This window comes from Glandiceps talaboti, chromosome 17 (genome assembly GCF_964340395.1).
Source record: "Glandiceps talaboti chromosome 17, keGlaTala1.1, whole genome shotgun sequence".
Classification (NCBI taxonomy): Eukaryota; Metazoa; Hemichordata; class Enteropneusta; family Spengelidae; genus Glandiceps; species Glandiceps talaboti.
This window is the reverse complement of record NC_135565.1, coordinates 20127054-20146515: the sequence shown is the minus strand read 5'-3', so window position 1 is coordinate 20146515 and position 19462 is coordinate 20127054. Positions and strand designations below refer to the sequence as shown.

The window sequence follows — 19462 nt, the reverse complement described above, 5'->3', positions numbered from 1 at the left end:
CCCCATATCCCAGACAGTTATTATGAACGCTTGACGACATGTCTCAGTCTATATGTATATATTCATATATATTCATTTGTAAGGTTTCCTTTACGTTCACTAATGGTGTTATGACTTATGCAATTTTGGTCTTAAATTGTGTTTAAAATGGGTACATCCATAATATAATACAGTCGTACTATTGATTTGTCGATTTTCCCCAACGGGGCTAGGATACAGGCATTTGTAAATTTGGTCTTAAATTGTGTTTGAAGTGTATGTTCAACTCTGTATGTTCTTCTGAATCAGTTATTGTCTTTTCTCTCAAATTTCCTAGCTCTCAGAACTCTCCTCATGATCTTTCCAGCACCAGACCTTGGAATATTGTTTATAAATTCAACACCTCCCCTTAGTCTTTTCTGTGGAGCAGCATTTTCTGGAAAATAAAAAGGAAGATAGAATGACTGCAGAAAGGAACAAAACCTTAAACAGAAAGGCACATCTTTAATAGATTGTTTTGGTGTTTGTAATCTGACATATGTACATGATTGGGTAGAACACCTGGGTAATTATAAACATAACCAGGTAAAACGTCAACACTTGGAGAAGAACACTACCATATGAACGCTGAAAAAGAAAATGGACAGCTTCTAGAATTGGCCACGTTTTTGCAATCTCTAAACATATAGGTATCAATTTCACGACATAAAAATAATTCAAAATTGTTATTAACTCCATATGGTCTAACAAACAATTTTATGATGGCTTCCTACTTGAAATATCAATGTTAAAGAATATTGACCAAGCCTGTGTTTTCAACTCAATGCATTTCAAAAAGCTGCAATGTGTGTCAAAAGGTTTGTTATTGTACGTACAATAACAAACATTTATGATTTTACATATTGATAATCTAACAGGCTTGGCATATGTTGTTTCCGTCACATTGATTTTGCAAGTAGGAAGCTACAATAAAATTGTTTTGTAAATTAAAAATCCAAAATAAATACCCAATCCTCATCCATATGGCCACTTTAAGTTAAATATTCATAGTCCAATTTTTCAGATTACTGACTTGTACGATATGATATAGACCAACCTACAGTTATACTGAAATTAATACTTTCCTAACCTTCAACAAACTTAATGACATCTTCTGATGTCAGTTTGTCAGATTTAGGGACAACAAATGCCTTGGGAACTTCTCCTGTCTCCATGTCAGGAAGACCAATCACAGCAACATCTTGAATATCTTGGTTGGTTAGTAATAATTCTTCTAATTCTGCAGGTGCGATCTGTACAAAGATATGTAAATATGTGCATTACATGCTATCGCACGCACGCACAGACAGACAGATAGACAGACAGACAGACAGACAGACAGACAGACAGACAGACAGAGGCAGGCAGGCAGGCAGGCAGGCAGGCAGACAGACAGACAGACAGACAGACAGACAGACAGACAGACAGACAGACAGACAGACAGACACATCATTATATATAGGTCCGTTTTGTCTTGTGAAAACGCCATTAAGCATCTGAAGATACATTTGACATAGGTTTTCATCTAAGAGCCTACAAAAAATATTGTGGAAATCATATGCTTACTCCTCTTGAGCTTGATTTAATATTAGAACACCTACTTGAAAACCTCGGTACTTGATAACTTCTTTGCATCGATCAATAACAAAGAAATGTCCAGTTTCATCATAGTATCCAATATCACCTGCATTGTACAGAAAGTATGTAAAGCAATAAGAAAAAAAGCATGAAAAACTTTAACTCGTGGCTTTACACACCAGAGATCCAACGTGATGTCGGTACATTTTCCAACGCTACGTAAGTGGGATGTGGGATGCTTTTATAAAATCGGTTATCCAGCTTACTAGTACCCATGTCAACATTTCTGATGTAATCTTTCAGAAAATACTTTAATTGAACCATTTTTTTAACTTTGTTTTTTTCTTCAGAAAACGATAAGGACAATGTGTAATATTAGTTACCATTCTATTGAAAACAGGGCTGGGTTCGCATTGACTACTTAGTAATCATTTGGTTTCCTTTTCTTCAAATTAAATACATCTTGCATCGACCAGTCGCTTAGGTTTCGAGTATACCTCTATTGTAAGAAATGGCATAAAATGTTACTTAGTCACCTGTATATAGCCAGTCATCTTTCACCATCTCCCTAGTTGCGTTCTCATTTTTCAGATAACCTTTCATGATTTGAGGTCCTTGGAAACAAAGCTCTCCAACTTGACCAACACCAAGGATTTCTCCAGTTTCCATATCAACAACCTGATCAAATTAACACATGAAAATGAATTTTAGTGTTTGAATCTTGTAAAAAAGAAAGAAAACAAAAGCGATAACATAGCATACTGTAAAAACAAAATGTCTTCATCAAAGCAGGAACGTACACACATTACAAATGTATACGACTCTCAAGACATAGGAAAATGTAAAGTTTAAATTTGTTAATGTGCAAATCATCACTTTTGAAATAATATAAACTTTGGTGTACATTGTTGACAATATTCTTTTGTACTATGCAATACAATACAATACAATACAATACAATACAATACAATACAATACAATACAATACAATACAATACAATACAATACAATACAATACAATACAGATTTAATGCAATGAGAAAAAGGTATTAATTTTGGATTGTTTTATTAATAAATCAAGTTTACGATGTTTCCTTCACTTTAAAAACAATATAGACCAGCATAAGCCAAGTTGATCATAGTAGTTCAATAAATTTACAAAATTAATAAAAAGCTAAGAAAAGAGTAATAACCATGTTATTGTACGTACAGGAAGTGATTTGTAAACAAGCTTTTTGCACTTTTGAAAGTTTGTTCTTGCAATTATTGAGCTATACATACACATATCTGGTGTATACATTCATACACTGTTTTTCAAGGTAGGGCAACATACTAAATTGTATAAGTCCAAAGTCTAAATTAAATACTCATTCCTGATCCATATGGTCATTTTAATACCTTGCCATATGTATTAGGTAATAACATTCCTACGGATGCAGGATCGAACTCATGGTGAAGTGAACACATGGTGAGAAGTGGACTTGATTCTGTCAGGCCATAACCTGTGGAAGGAAGGACATGTCGAAAGAGTGTAGTTTAACATTGAAAGTAAATAACATTCGGAAAGGAAATAGTAAAAAGTGCTTAATAACAATTAGAATGTAACCCCCTCTCAAAAAACCAAATAAGTCTAAATTCTTAGTTGCATCTAAATAACAAATATTCCTAGTATACTAAAAATCACCTTGTGTATACATATTAAATATAATTTTAGAGAACAACAATACGACCCACCCTCCCGTTTGGTCACTCACTCACTCACTCACTCACTCACTCGCTCGCTCACTCACCCACCCACTCACTCACTCACTCACTCACTCACTCACTCACTCACTAACTCACTCTATATCTTATATCTTTCCTCCCCTTCCCCCCCTCTCTCTCTCTCTCTCTCTCTCTCTCTCTCTCGCTCTCTCTCCCCCTTTTCTCTCTCTCTCTCTCTCTCTCTCTCTCTCTCTCTCTCTCTCTCTCTCTCTCTCTCTCTCTCTCTCTCTCTCTCATCAAGGCATAATATAACTGTCAAATAAGTTTATCAATATGAAATTCATAAAGCTGGAGTCAGTTTGTGGGTCATTATTTATGAAGCACAAGTATGAAATGCTCGTACCTTGTCGTATGACCAGGTCTCTGATATTAGAGGAGAGTCTATCTTTGGCACTCTCAACTGTTCTTGCACCAAGCGGAGCAGCTCCAGAGCCTATGTGTTTCATTGATGACAAATCATAATTGTCAACCATCGGATGTTTAGCAAAAAATGTTATTAGTGGTGGTACCGCGTACAGAGATGTCACCTAGATAAAAGAAATTACTTGTAATCGCGAAAGAACGAGTGAAAAGTAGTTGCCTATTTTAAGGAAAAAGGGATTTTATATTTTTACAAATCAAAGTTGTCAAGGACTGGAATATTCTAATCAGTTATTAAAATCATTTAGAGAAAAGAGTAATTATTGTTAGGTAATATTAGATGAAACCACGTTTCTTTATCTAACACGTTTTACAAGTTCCTAATGTTGATTGACATTTTTAACTTCCGATTTGAAGCTATCAGGAAGTCACAGATCACAGTTTCCAACCATTCATGACCTAGTATATGAGCATCTTACTGAAAACGTTAAGGTTATGTCTGCACATTAAAATGCATATCCCTATTGCAGTCTCCAAGATTGTGTAAGTTATAATGAAGTTGACGGATATTAAATCATTTGCATGGACCGTTTTTTTTTCCTTCCTGAGTATAAATGTTCTGTTTTACTACTTTAAAATGGTTATGGGACATATGTACCTTGTGTTCTTCTATGCACTTTAGAAGCACTGCTGGTTCTGGTTCAAATGTTGGCAGTGTTACCAGAGTAGAGCCTTGATGTAGCCCAGATGCTAAGACAAGAACTAATCCAGCAATATTAAAATTTGGAACAACAGATATGATGACATCAAGACCACTGTCCAGTTTAAGCATGCCGGATATTCTGATAAGGATAAAACGTGTGCGTAAATAACTTACATTACTTTAATACCTGATGGAGAGCTTGTTATAATGTATGTCCTTTGTGTGACCTATGACGTAGGGGACAAGAGTGTCAGCGTACATCATATATCTTTAAAAGGCATATTGCAAGTAGACCAGATTAATATTGCTGCACACCAAGATCACTGTACATGTGCTTGCTGAACACTTGTGGTCGCCTACTGCATTTCTCTATTCAGAATAATAATCTAAATGCTTGTACATGTATATACGGTATACAACAACAAAATGGTGGATATTAGATAAAGTTATGTTTGTTTGTTTGTTTGTTGAAATGTATGTATGTATGTATGTATGTATGTATGTATGTATGTATGTATGTATGTATTTTAATTATTCATCTATTTATTCATTGATAGATAGATTGATTGATTGATTGATTATTTATTTATTTATTTACGTGTTTATTTATTTATTCATTCATTTATTTGTATACTTATCTAGTTATATATCTATCTGTTTATTATTTTATGGATTTAGCAATTACGAATGTTTTGCAAACAGACTCACCTCATTTGTTCTAGATTTGATATGATATTATAGTGGGTAAGCATAACTCCTTTAGGAAGTCCAGTAGTACCACTAGAGTATGGTAAGACAACCATATCCTCCTTAGGGTTGATTTTGACGCCAGTAGGAAATGCAGATCCATCGTCTTCCATTAGTTTACTGAATGGTATACATCCATCAGAATTCTCCCCACCAACCACAAATATTCCCTGTAGATAGTTATGGTCACATGATTAATTCTAGAGTAGTAAACACGTGATTTGATTGATTGATTGATTGATTGATTGATTGATTGATTGATTGATTGATTGATTGATTGACTGACTGACTGACTGACTGAATGACTGACAGACTGACTGACTGACTGACTGACTGACTGACTGACTGACTGATTGATTGATTGATTGATTGATTGATTGATTGATTGATTTGTGTTGTCTTCATTAGTTTGTAAATAAAAACTGAAATCTCACGTGACTGCGAAATATCTCATGATACTGATTAAGACGGTTATGCAATCACACGAGATTTCACAGTCACGAGAGTGATTTCAATGAGGCGTAAGTGTACATGTCACAGTGTGGAATGCCTGGCATATTACCAGTGATAGGGCATTTGCATTTAGGGCAGGTCAAGGTGACTTCGTATTTCCTGATGATCGCGCGCGCTCATTTGCATATAGGTTTGCATTAATATTTACGTTAATGCTCTGCACATCATGAAATGTAAATACCATTATAATATACGCATGTGTGATAATTTATAATTAAATACTTTATTATCACTTTGGACCGATAACAGTGCTTTCACACCTTATCAGTTACCAGGTATTTGGCTGAGTACGTAGATACAAATAAAATAACTAATTTGTTATCTTTCAAACGCAACATACTTTTTTGGTAAATAAGTATACCTTTATATTGGCCACACGTTGAGCAGCTTCCTTAGCTTTGTCAACACAACTTGGAACTGTGATAATCCACTTAGCTTCTGCATTTTGTAATCGGTATACAAATTCTTCTGTACAGATAAAAGGAATTTGAATTAAAGTTTCCAGGTACATTGATACATTGATATACATGATGAACTCTATTTTGCCGAATCATCAAATTTCAAAAAAGAGTTCGTTAATTCAGTTGTTGGTAGCCACGTTGTACATTGCATTTTATTGGTAACATTTTTTGGAAATAAACGTTTTCAACTCAAGAAAACTCCAACCATTTCTCATTTCAGTTAATGGCAAGGAAGTAATCAGAGGTCACACTACAATATATTTGAAATGGAGGTCAAAATACCATCCTCAAAGTTAACCGTGGCCATTTTGGAATCCAATATGGCCGCCGAATGTATGAGGGAAAATAAACGATTGTCGATATTTGATATTATGGTGAACCTCAACATTTCTCTTACTATTTCAAAATGACAAGAAACAAGCTTACATATGACACAGTTTGGATCCGTAGCTATTTCAATAACTTTTATTTACAGTGAAAAAAATGATATAATATGTATACGAACCAACTGTACTGGCTGGATTTATAGCCGTATTAACGCCACCAATGGAAGCCACAGAATAAAAAGACAAGAAATATTCAGGTATATTCGGTTTGTAGAGTGCACACACATCTCCTTGTTTAAACCCGGCTCTCATTAGACCACTGCCACATTTACCTACCAAATCATTTAATTGTCTGTAGGTGAAGTGTCGATTACTTAGTCCTTCAACCTTTATGGAAACAAATTAAAGATTTAAACATTTTAGCAAAACATTATGTTTTTGAAAGAATATATCTAGATTGTTTGTAGAAAGTAATGAGCTGGTCCCTATCAGGTCTGCATCTTCTAGTAAACATAGCTAATTGGTGACACAGTTGCTATTATACGACAGACCAAAATATTCGTATTGAAATCGAAGAAAAGCGCATACCTTCATCATGTATCACGGACAATAAGTAATCTATTAGTATATCGCTTGTTGTAATTATTTTAATAATACTTTAATTTCATGAACGTAACATCTAAATAATGCATATTGGTGTCCTGTCTTTTTAATGAATTGACGGATATTTTATACTTTAACAATGTATTTGTTATTAGACCTATGTAAACTACTTTTATCATAAGAGTTGTAAGTGAGTACTTTTTTTGGATTTTGCATCAATAAATCATCTTTAATACTTTTTTCTACTTGAAAATATCATATCAAAACACCAATGTCGTCTTTGTAGCTCAGTAATTTCGATAATTGAAATGAAAAGTGTGTACAATTAGTTTTATTTATTGCATGTAAGGAGTGATTTGTAAAAAAAAAAATAAGAAGTAAAAATAACCCGTACAAACTCATCGTTAATCCTGCTGTAAACTTACCATGGCAACTTGATCCCCATATTTCTCAAAATTTGACATTACATACTGAGGAAGGGAAACGTCAGTTGGTATTTGAAGATCAGGAAACCTGCTTCTAACAATACCTAGATGATAAAGAAATTCTTTAAGAAGTCTTTTTGAGAAAAAGTAGTTGAATATCTTGCTTGATGAAATAATGTTTACTCAATACTTATCATAGACAATAATTTGTAACGGAGATTGACAGGATTCATAGCCGCAATTAACACATGCAAGTACACATCAAATGTTGTTGGTATTGATTATCTAAATAATGTATGTAAGTTGTTTGACACTAATATAATCCGTTATTGATGTGATTATGTGAAACGTTCAGCCAGACCTATTTCTGCGTGTAGTACACTTGTAATTATTACTGTTATCAACTACATGATTTAATAGATGATAAAATAACATCTCGGTTACTTTGAAATCTTGCAAAGATATAGAAAGAAGCTTTACTGCACTTAAAATGTGTTCAGCTATTTCAGTTGTTTCCTCCACGGTTTTATGGGAATGTACACTATACGAAAAGTCATATTTGACCATCATGTCTTTCCACCGTGCGTGGTAAATCTTGAGCAGAAGATGTGTAAATGTGGAGGTGAGTATGAGATGAAGTTCTACCTTTGACTTAATTTACTCCTGGTGATTTCTCCCCTGGGGGCTGTAGACAGTCAAAAGTGGTACTGCATCTCGTACTATACCTGGTCAGATGGTGCTTAGGTGGGTCACAGGTAGGGTAAAGGTGGGTAGATTGGACTTTTCATGTAGTGGTAATATTCCAATCTCTTTGCCTTGACATTTTAATTTGCATCTCAATATCTCAATGTTGTATTTGAGCTACCATTGCAGTTATTTGGTACACGTACGATATTATCAGGTAGCTGAAGTCACTTACCATGTCTGTGTGTTGAGATACTGAGATACCTGACGAATAATCGTGCATGTCCGACTGCCTTTGTTGTGATCGGTGAAATGATTGGTACCTTCCATTTACCTGTGAGTGGTTTACCCAGTTCCAGTGTGCGTTTAAGTAATCGTACGTGCCACATAGTAAAATTAAATCTAACACAATGGAAAAATGAAAGGTGAAAACGTTAGGACAATAAAAAAAGCTTATCTGATTTGTAGAGTCATCATAATGGCAGAATTGCAATTGCAATTGGAATCAACAAGTTGTCGGTTCGCGTCGAGCCTTGCCGCTACCGTTTCTGAATGGCCATTTGTCTGCAGTTGTGGGCTTGTAAACCCCCTCCCCTCCCCCAGAAAGATGAGAAAATTAAAAATGGTCATTGTACCATTATCTGTGTCCATCCGGGTAATAATTGTGAAGCGCTTTGAGAACTGTTACAAAAAACAAGAAGTTATTAGATGATTTTGAAGAGCTCTAGGTAGGTACGTTTGAACTTGTCGTTACACAGTATCTGTTCATCTGTGAAGCCTATTCAAATATTTTGAACTAGGCTTTGAAACCAGTGCTGTCACCCATATTGTATTCAATGGTAATGATTTACTCGCATTGTCCATTGATCTACTTTCATAGTGACCCAGTTCGTTCATTTGAGTATGATGAGATCCCAACATACGGGGTTGCTGTAGTCATGGATGTATTAGGGGAGAATAGATGGACTGTAGATTTTTAGTGAGAGAGGCACTAGAATAGATTCATCTAGCAGATTCTGTGGTCTGAAATGGTACCACTCTATCTATTAAACAGTGTGGTCTAAAATAGGGATTATTTAGTCTATTTAAGGTGAGTTTAAAATAGTAGCTGGAGGTCAGGACCACACCAAACTAATAGGCAAGTGCCCCGCTCCCCCTACCTCACTCGCGGCAAGGTTGATTGTTCATATTATACCATGGAAGTATCACCCACGTATGAATTACAATCATAACACCTACCTTGGTGTTGACGAAAACTGCACTAAATTGTACTACAGTCAATCATTCTTGATATGACTTCTTTCACGGCACATTCAAGTTTGAATATAGCTAGGGGGCGTTCAGTTTTTACGGCTGGGAGGTTGGTCAGCAAGTTTTAGTTTGTGTTGTACTTTAAATAGATTGACGCCTTCTTGCAAGCACTTCTCGAACCCCCCCCCCCCGGCCCCCAACAAAAGAAAAATTACGATGACCCCCCCCCCCCATCCCTTTCGAGACATAAATCATACCTGTCCATTTTTGTTAATCCTGTCAATGATTGCTTTTTTCTCTATATGGTAGCGTTAGTACGAATTGGTACACAATATTCATTTAAGTAATGCCACGGACCAATATTTTGCTATTTCGGCAATTTCATTTTCTTGTCTAAAATATATTAAATTCACTTCTCAAATTGAGTTACTAGACAAATAGTTTCAACCCTGTTATCGGTTGACTGACGAGAGAACTATAGGCATTGAGATATTGTGATCAGTTGAGTGTAAAGTGTCAAAGAAAATATTAATGAGAACAATGTGGTCTTAGTATATGATAAGTTAGAATTTCGCTTACGTTAATTATTACTGATGACGTCATCCTTTACTTACATCCAATCACACAGAAGATATACTATGACATCATTCTGAGGTTTGATTTGATTTGGAGAGCCACAAAACAATGCAGAAAATAAGACTAGACAACACCCCCCCCCCCCCGATCTATTTTGTAAAAGTGATGACCCCCGAATAATTGAGATAATTCCCCTCAATTAGCCCTCCCGGCCGTCAAAAGGGAGCACTCCCCTAGAACAAGTTTGACCTGGATCCAAATATATAGCTGTGATTATAAATTCACAAGATAAAGTTCAAAGCTTATTTTTTCAGTAATACAGGTTACCCTATGGTTACGCTGAAGTAGGTTACCGGAGTAGTATTTATGCATTCCAAAGTTGAGAGCAGTATCGAGTGACGTCATAGATCAAAAGTCCAAAAATTGCAGAGTACACGTAGCGCATATATGTTGAGAGCTAACAGATCTATAGCTAGTTTCAAGGTATGTGCAGTCATTACAAGTCTACTTTACAATAAACCATGGATATTTCTCAAGATCCACAAGCCTTGCAACTTCTATTGCATCATCTTGAAGATAGACAACCGGAGTCTGTGCCTATGTGCAATCTTGTGAGACATGTCAGAGACGGGAAATTGGACAGAACACAGATATTTGTTGATGACAGAAACATCAAGAATTGTAATACTGTACTGTGCCTTGGTTTGGGTTTAGCGGGTGGAAGTAATGACATCGGTTGGTACCTGTACAGCGAAGATGAAGACAACCTAATGGCCACGTTAAACAAAGTCAAATTTACTGAGAGTTGCCTGGGTGATTTTAGTCATACCGACACTGTCACATTCGTGTGTGTGGACGATACATTTCTGAAAACCATCACTCTGTACATGGACATACATGGATACCAGATTGACCAAAACTACACGCTGCGACTGTATGTAAGACGTCTGAACAAATCTACAATTGAGAGTATGAAACAGCAAGTACCAGCTCTACCGAATGGTTTTACAATGACATCACTAAGACCTGAGCATGCAGATCTTGTCACATCTAAGGCTATCTACATTTCACCGACCACTCTTCCCTTTGTGAGGAAAATGATTAAAGATTTTCCATCAGTTGCCATATATCCACCCAACCAAGATGAACCTGTGGCATGGTCTCTGTTAATGCAACATGGAGAACCTGGGTTTGGTTATACTGATCCAAGGTATAGGAATAAGAAATTTGCTCAGATACGGCAAGCAGAACTGATGTCACGTCTCTTTGATTCTGGCTACAAAGCAGTTTGCATGGCAACCGAAGATGATAACACAGCAATGCAGGAAGTATTCAAGAAATCCCCAGGCTTAAATCCCCTCAATCTGGTTCATTATTGTGTTTTCAAGAAATCTCCAAATATGTCAACAACTTCAAAACTGTAGTGTAGAAGACAACGCTTTGCTATCAAATCATGGAGTTGTAAGGGGAGATCAGGAAAATATATTACTTATGAAGTTTATTAGTTTAGTATGTCATGACTTCCAGTGGGGCTCAAAGGTAACATTTCCAGTTGACAGTAGCATTTTGCAACTTTTTAAAGTCAAAATATTTAGTCGCAAACCAAAAGTATTGAGTCACGTTTATGAATACCTATGGAAAATTTATATTGGTGTAATTTTAAATAACCATATGCAATGATGCAATAAACCATTGTATGCCTATGAGATAATGTTGAAGTGTCATTGCGACCTGCATGTGTACTTTCTAATATTGTGGACTGATGTTGTGAAATAAGCAGATTTTTTTTTTTTTTTTTTTTTTTTTGGGGGGGGTATATTTTACAAATCTGATTAGACCCCGACCCCCATGGGGATGGTCACAGTTTACATTGACTTATTGTATTATCTAACTTTGCATTATATTGTGATTTTGTCATCCCACTGTTGCCACCATGCACTGTCATAACTGCTAGATCCAACCACTGCCACCTTTGTACTGTTAAATAAAAAAATATCAGTCTAATTGCTGTAGGCAATCATGCAGTGAATCAATTGTTAGTTGTGGTGTGATAAGGTGTGATAAGATATTGGTGATCAGAATGTGGCAAAGGGAGGATTTTGACCTCAGTCCAGACAATGTTGGTTGTGTGGTAATCTAGTCGTCAGGAGTTCTAGCCGTCCGCTATAATGCCATATTACATCCAAATATAGTGTATTCACATAAATTCCCTGAGGTTGTAGTAGTGTGAAACCTTTAAAATTATTAATATGGTGGCAGTGTTGAGTTCAAGTCCTTACCATTGATTCTAGGACTTGTGTATTTGTGTCCCTTTCATGTCTAACAGCATTTACTCAACGTTGATACATACATATATATATATATATATTATCAGACAGAGGTATATCATAGAGAGAAAAGCAGTTGAAGGAGGGGTCACTTTTTAGACAACAGAACAGAACAGCAGAACAGACTGCTCCCCCCCCCCCCCCACATTGTGATTTTTGAAGGCCCCCTAATCCTACACATACATACATGAAGGTACATGTACATTGCGACTTGAATTTTGTAGAGGCCTACAAGTTAAGTCGCAAACTGTGACTAACCAAAATCAATCACACCACAGAAAAACTAGGTCATCTGTACGACTATAACCATGTGACTTGGCATATGTATTTTAATGCATTAGGTAGTATATCCGATTTAAAAAATTGACCATTGGTCACAACTAGTAAATAATTGATTTGATTGAGGATTACAGATAATGTAAAAATTTAAAAAAAAAATTAAAAATGGAAATCCGGCCCGAAACATTCGTCGTTGGAGGCGCCATTTTTAATGTTCCCACACACGAAATCACACATTATACTATGAAAGTCATTTCTAGATCACTATCTTTCATCCAATCTTGATATACTTGGTCAAATAATTCATTCTGTGCTACTGTTAGATAATTCTTCCAACCGCCAACACCTCCTGAAAATAAAAAAGAATTTATAAATTTATATTCCTAAATCAGTGATTATATATGTATGTGCATGTGTATCTATATGTGTGTTCATGTGTATCTATAGTATATATGTGTTCATGTGTTTCTATATATGTGTTCACATGTATCTATAGTATATATGTGTTCATGTGTTTCTATATATGTGTTCACATGTATCTATAGTATATATGTGTTCATGTGTTTCTATATATGTGTTCATGTGTATCTATATGTGTTCAATGTATCTATATGTGTGTTCATGTGTATCTATATATGTGTTCAATGTATCTATATGTGTGTTCATGTGTATCTATATATGTGTTCATGTGTATCTATATGTGTGTTCATGTGTATCTATGTGTGTATCTATATACGTGTATCTATATATGTGTTCATGTGTATCTGTGTGTATCTATATGTGTACAATGTATCTATGTGTGTTCATGTGTATCTATGTGTGTGTGCATGTGTATCTATATGTATGTGTGTATATACATGTACTAGTATTTATATGTGTTCATGTGTATCTGTGTGTGTATCTATATATGTGTGTACGATGTATCTATATACTAGTATGTGTGCATGTGTATCTATATGTGTGCATGTGTATCTATATATGTGTACAATGTATCTATATATGTGTACATGTGTATCTATATATGTGTTCATGTGTATCTATATGTGTGCATGTGTATCTATATGTGTGTTCATGTGTAGCTATATATGTGTTAAATGTATCTATATGTGTGTTCATGTGTATCTATATATGTGTTCATGTGTATCTATATGTGTGCATGTGTATCTATATGTATATGTGTATCTATATATGTGTGCATGTGTATCTATCTATGTGTGTTCATGTGTATCTACATGTATATGTGTATCTATATGTGTGCATGTGTATCTATATGTATATGTGTATCTATATGTGTGTTCATTGTGTATCTACATGTATATGTGTCTATATGTGTGCATGTGTGTCTATATATGTGTTCATGTGTATCTATATGTGTGCATGTGTATCTATATGTATATGTGTATCTATATATGTGTGTTCATGTGTATCTACATGTATATGTGTATCTATATGTGTGCATGTGTATCTATCTATGTGTGCATGTGTATCTATGTGTGCATGTGTATCTACATGTATATGTGTACATATATGTGTTCATGTGTATCTACATGTATATGTGTATCTATATATGTGTTCATGTGTATCTATGTGTGTGTGTATATATGTGTTCATGTGTATCTATATGTGTGTTCATGTGTATGTATTCACTGTCAGAGAAAACAGCTTCATGTTTACATTTTACAAAGAAATGATGGGTTGCAAATCACAATGATAAAATTTCTGCGTAAAATACTTGTGTGAATACGTAAAAAAATGCACTTTTTAAAGGAATCATTACTAAAAGGACGGTGACATTTTTGGCTTTCCAATCTCTGATTCAAGTTCCACAGTTGACGGAAAATATATACAATGTAATGATAGAAGTTATGAACTTGAAATCTTGACCACCCTCCCTCGCACAATAATCACTCACCTTTTCTTACAAATGGAGACTTTTCTTCTGGAGACACTTTGACTGCATTAGTACAATAGTTGGCTTTGAGTGCCATTTTGTTTGTCTTCATACTTTTAAAACTACAATGATGAGCTATCCTGTCAGTGACATCATCAGTCAGCTTAACATCCAGAAAATTAGTAATCTGTTCAATACTTCCATGTAAATCCTAAAAGTAATATTGAACAATGACTGTTAGAAATCAAATATTGAAAAAAAGGTTTAAAAAATGATAAAAATGTTATTATGTTGGCCTTTGAATAATTTTTGTTTGTTTAATATCTTGAGTACAATTTTAGAAAGTGCTCAAACTTGGTAATTAGGTTAGACACACACACCTGTTGTAGAAGTGCGCCCTCTGTGTTGGTCAACTTGACATTCTTGTTAATCTTGTCATACTGATTAGTAGTAGTACTCATTTGATAGCCATAATATTTGATAAACCAATCTTAATGTTTTGTCAAATTTCTGTAAAATATTATAGAATTGAATAGAATCTTTATTGCATCTGTTAGGAAAACTACATTTCTTCATTGGATTTTCTGCAATAAGTGTTTGGTGCTAAAAGAAACTAGTAAATATATCAACTAGAGTAATAATAGTTAACAAAAAAAAAAAAAATTGTAATCTTTAGGTTAGATAAATGTAATGTATAAAGTCTTTTAACTCTGTAGAATGTCTTTCCTTTTGGTAAGTGCTGATTTTATGAAAGTTGTGAGTGCCATAAATATGTGTATTTGATCAGAGTTAAATAGAGTAATCAATTTTGTTTCATTGTTCAGTTCTTTCAAATTACCTAGACCACTGATTGCACTTAGTCTGGTATACATTTGTTGTCTCTCAATGTTATAGTAGTCGCATGTTGTGATGAAGTGTATTTCATCTTGTATAAAATAAAATTCTGTAAAATAGTATAAACAACACAAAGTAAATTAACCTACAAGTGGGGGCACACTGGTATTATGCTTCCAAAGTAGACTGACACTAGTCCCTTGAGAGATTTTTGTGGTCTTTTTTTTTTGTCTTTTTTTCTCTCATAATCTTCAAATGTTTTGAATTTGTTATTGATTTCAAATTTTGCGAAGGAATATGTGGTCAATTTTTTTTTTTAAATTTCCCCCCTCGGTTACTAGTAGTCTTCAAAGGCTTAGTGTTCACCTGACTGTTTGCAATCAATCACTCAGGTCACTATTTCAAACAAAAGAACACAATATTCAAATAAAGAGTGAAAAAAAAAACCAAGAGACTTGAGAGCAAGTCTAACTTTTAAGGTACATCAGTGTAGAATATCACTAAATGTCAAAATAAACAGATCTTACCATAAACATATCTTCATATTTTAAGAATAAGACATTTTTATCATGTCGTCTATTCCACCATGATAATACATGTTTATTCCACTGACTACCATCATCTGAAAATTAATAGTAATCACAACTTACAGCACTTTACTCATTTCAAAACAATGCTAAATTTTGTGTGAGTTGTTATAAAGAATTGTGGCAAGCAGGGAAAATACTGTAGTTAGGTGTTAACTGCACGACTTGTAGTATCTGACTCATTCATATATACATCAACAGACATTTTCTGAGGATTCAGCTTAGGCCAAAAAAAACAAAAGAGTGTGTTTCTCGTCCTAGGGAAATGATGCAGGGGTTGGGGTTGGGGTTGGGGGGGGGGGGGGTTCAACTTGGTTGGTTTGTTGGTTAGGGAATCACACTGACTCATCAACCATTACACTATCACATACATGATATTACCACTGAAGCTGTCCTGAATGATTAATAACATTTATTGAACTCTGAAAGTAAACTACATGCATTGTAAACTGTTTGTTTTACAGCTTCTCATCTGTACTTCTCAAACTGTTTGGTTTCACCATTGATATGGTAAGTAGATGTTGGTGAAAATGGGAAAATGAAATAAAAATGTGTGATGCGCATGATTTTAGATGACGCATGCGAGGACAAGAAACAAATCCCTTTATTTTTGGGGCCTTAACTTTACTACACATGTATCCAGAATGCTGTGGATAATATTACATGCAATAGCTCTCTTTCTTATCTGCAAGCATTTCAATGAAAAAACATTATAAGGGTAGTCTGACTTACATACAACTCCTTGAGTTCGTTCTTTGCATTCCAGGAAATCTGCAAAATATTCACCAAAGCTTTCATATGGAGTATTCTTAGGCCCAAGAAGAGATTGTTTTAACATCAATTGGATAAAGTAATAACATGACACTGCGATGTCTTTGGGATTACGAGCGACATAGATTATCTAACAAGACAGAAAAGGAAACAAAATATTCATATCAAATGTCATCAAATATGAACTTGGAATTGTTTGCACATAAAAATAACTTTAATGAAGACTGGTGAGGCATTAGTGCCAACCAAGCGCTATTTTGCACTGAGCTAGTCTGGTATTAACATGGGACTGTGCCCTCCCAGTTGCTAACACATACTGGTGAGGTATTAGTGCCAGCAAGTGTTAGCACTGAGCTAGTCTGGTATTAACATGGGACTGTGCCCTCCCAGTTGCTAACACATACTGGTGAGGTATTAGTGCCAGCAAGTGTTAGCACTGAGCGAGTCTGGTATTAACGTGGGACTGTGCCCTCCCAGTTGCTAACACATACTGGTGAGGTATTAGTGCCAGCAAGTGTTAGCACTGAGCTAGTCAGGTATTAACATGGGACTTGTGCTGGCATTAACCCTTCCAGTTGTGGGATGTTATATTGGCTGTTACTGTTGAGATAGCTTCCCAATGCTAGCCAGTTCAGAAAGTAATTCTTTTGATATACAGTGTTACTATACTGCTAACCTTCACATTCATTTCCTGTATAACCTGTGGTAAAAATTCCTGTCTCAAATGTGTAACAAAGATCCGTGGTGACTTGAGTTGGTTAAGATCAAAATCATCAGGCACAAGGAAATCCCTCTGTACTCTCCTACAGCAAGCATCATCATCAGCTGACAATGCAAATTCCAAATATGGTACTCTCACATCAGGTGGTACATCCTTAATGGAATCAATGTCTCCTCCATTTAAGACAAGTGGAACAATTTCTTTAATCCATGTTGTACCTGTAAAAATACAATATTTTGACACTGAATTATTTGCACATGAATTTTACGGGTCCCTGTGGTATGGCTCACGCTGTAAAAATAGAATATTTTGACACTGTATTATTAGCATGTGAATTTACGGGTCCCTGTGGTAAGGCTCAAGCTGTAAAAATAGAATATTTTGACACTGAATTATTTGCATGTGAATTTTACGGGTCCCTGTGGTATGGCTCAAGCTGTAAAAATAGAATATTTTGACACTGAATTATTTGCATGTTAATTTTACGGGTCCCTGTGGTATGGCTCAAGCTGTAAAAATAGAATATTTTGACACTGAATTATTTGCATGTTAATTTTACGGGTCCCTGTGGTATGGCTCAAGCTGTAAAAATAGAATATTTTGACACTGAATTATTTGCATGTTAATTTTACGGGTCCCTGTGGTATGGCTCAAGCTGTAAAAATAGAATATTTTGACACTGAATTATTTGCATGTTAATTTTACGGGTCCCTGTGGTATGGCTCAAGCTGTAAAAATAGAATATTTTGACACTGAATTATTTGCAAGTGAATTTTACGGGTCCCTGTGGTATGGCTCAGGCTGTAAAAATAGAATATTTTGACACTGAATTATTTGCATGTGAATTTTACAGGTCCCTGTGGTATGGCTCAGGCTGTAAATATGAATATTGATAAAAGGTTAGATACTCATTTAATGAATAGTTTAGTGTTAATATAAATTTCACAAAGTGTATTGATTTCTTTCTCTTATATGATACAAATGATTTTGCCTTCGTGTTTCCTTCATGTGACGTCATGACAATCTTTACAATTTACACTCCGACAACTTAAAATGCAAAAAAAAGCAATAATGTAGGTGCCATGCACAGTGGATCATGTAGAAGTATAGACAAGATACCATGTTGATTATCAGTTGGAAAGCACACAATAGTTGCCATGAAATCATGAAGTCCATATGCCGCAATGTTTTCAGGAGAAACCTGTTGTTACATGCACTGTGAAAGACTAGCAATACATTATCACATTTCAATGCTGTGTGTGTTGTTTATCTGTTATTGTTTGTCTGGATTTGAAATGTGTCTATCTTGTGTAAAACCTGTTATGTCCTATTGGTGAAACACCAAGCCAACTTCGTTTCTTCTCAGTGTAAATTCACTGAATGTCATGGTTACTAGTGATTATACATACATGCATGCACAGTGATGGCCCAATCCCAAAATACTATTCTTCTATTGCACATTAAACAGTAAATTTCATCATCTTGGCCTACTACAGGGACTGATTCTATGGTATGGTAACCAACGTGGCAAATCATATTACATTCTTTATATTTAGAATTAAGTTATTTACAGAGGTATACACAATGACAGTGCACTCTGGATCCAATGTACACAGTTATATTATGAAAACGAAAGATTGTAAGCTAAACTTACTGGGGGCGCACTTCACATCACGTCAAACAGAAAACACCGCGTGCCTCGAGCCTCTGAGGATGTGCTATCGCTACCCTTTTTTGCTTGGAAAATTAATGTACTTGTTGAGACGTAAAATTGTACTTGCTCGCATGCGAAATTTATATTTTAAAAAGTTCTTTAAGTTGTACTTTACAAATAAATTTGTAAAAAAAAATTGACTTACCTGACTTTGCGTATGTAATAAGAAAGATATCGTCTGGCCGTACTTCGAAGTCCCGTATTTTACCAAGTGATAGTTTTAAACCACTATTTATTATGGTAACAGTATCTACCATGCTCGCAGAATACGTGCTCTTTTGAACTCAAACATAACCCGGCCCCAGGGCCCGATACATTATAATTTATAC

At 35.2% G+C, this 19462-nt stretch overlaps 2 protein-coding genes across 2 annotated transcripts; both read right to left on the bottom strand.

Annotated features, from left to right (window-relative positions):
* Nucleotides 1–284: 284 nt before the first annotated feature.
* On the bottom strand, nucleotides 285–8571 carry LOC144448174 (uncharacterized). The gene is made up of 12 exons (XM_078138328.1): nucleotides 8418–8571; nucleotides 7499–7602; nucleotides 6650–6857; nucleotides 6045–6151; nucleotides 5132–5340; nucleotides 4379–4562; nucleotides 3704–3887; nucleotides 2995–3098; nucleotides 2133–2274; nucleotides 1620–1702; nucleotides 1109–1271; nucleotides 285–415 (listed from the first exon to the last, which is right to left on the bottom strand). Exons 1-12 carry the CDS (start codon nucleotides 8569–8571, stop codon nucleotides 285–287), a joined length of 1773 nt encoding a protein of 590 aa, XP_077994454.1.
* Nucleotides 8572–12841: 4270 nt separating this feature from the next.
* On the bottom strand, nucleotides 12842–19451 carry LOC144448484 (sulfotransferase 1B1-like). The gene is made up of 6 exons (XM_078138747.1): nucleotides 19279–19451; nucleotides 17375–17637; nucleotides 16660–16828; nucleotides 15868–15962; nucleotides 14528–14717; nucleotides 12842–12964 (listed from the first exon to the last, which is right to left on the bottom strand). The coding sequence occupies exons 1-6, from the start codon at nucleotides 19388–19390 to the stop codon at nucleotides 12852–12854; spliced, it is 942 nt and encodes a 313-aa protein (XP_077994873.1). The 5' UTR covers nucleotides 19391–19451; the 3' UTR covers nucleotides 12842–12851.
* Nucleotides 19452–19462: the final 11 nt, after the last annotated feature.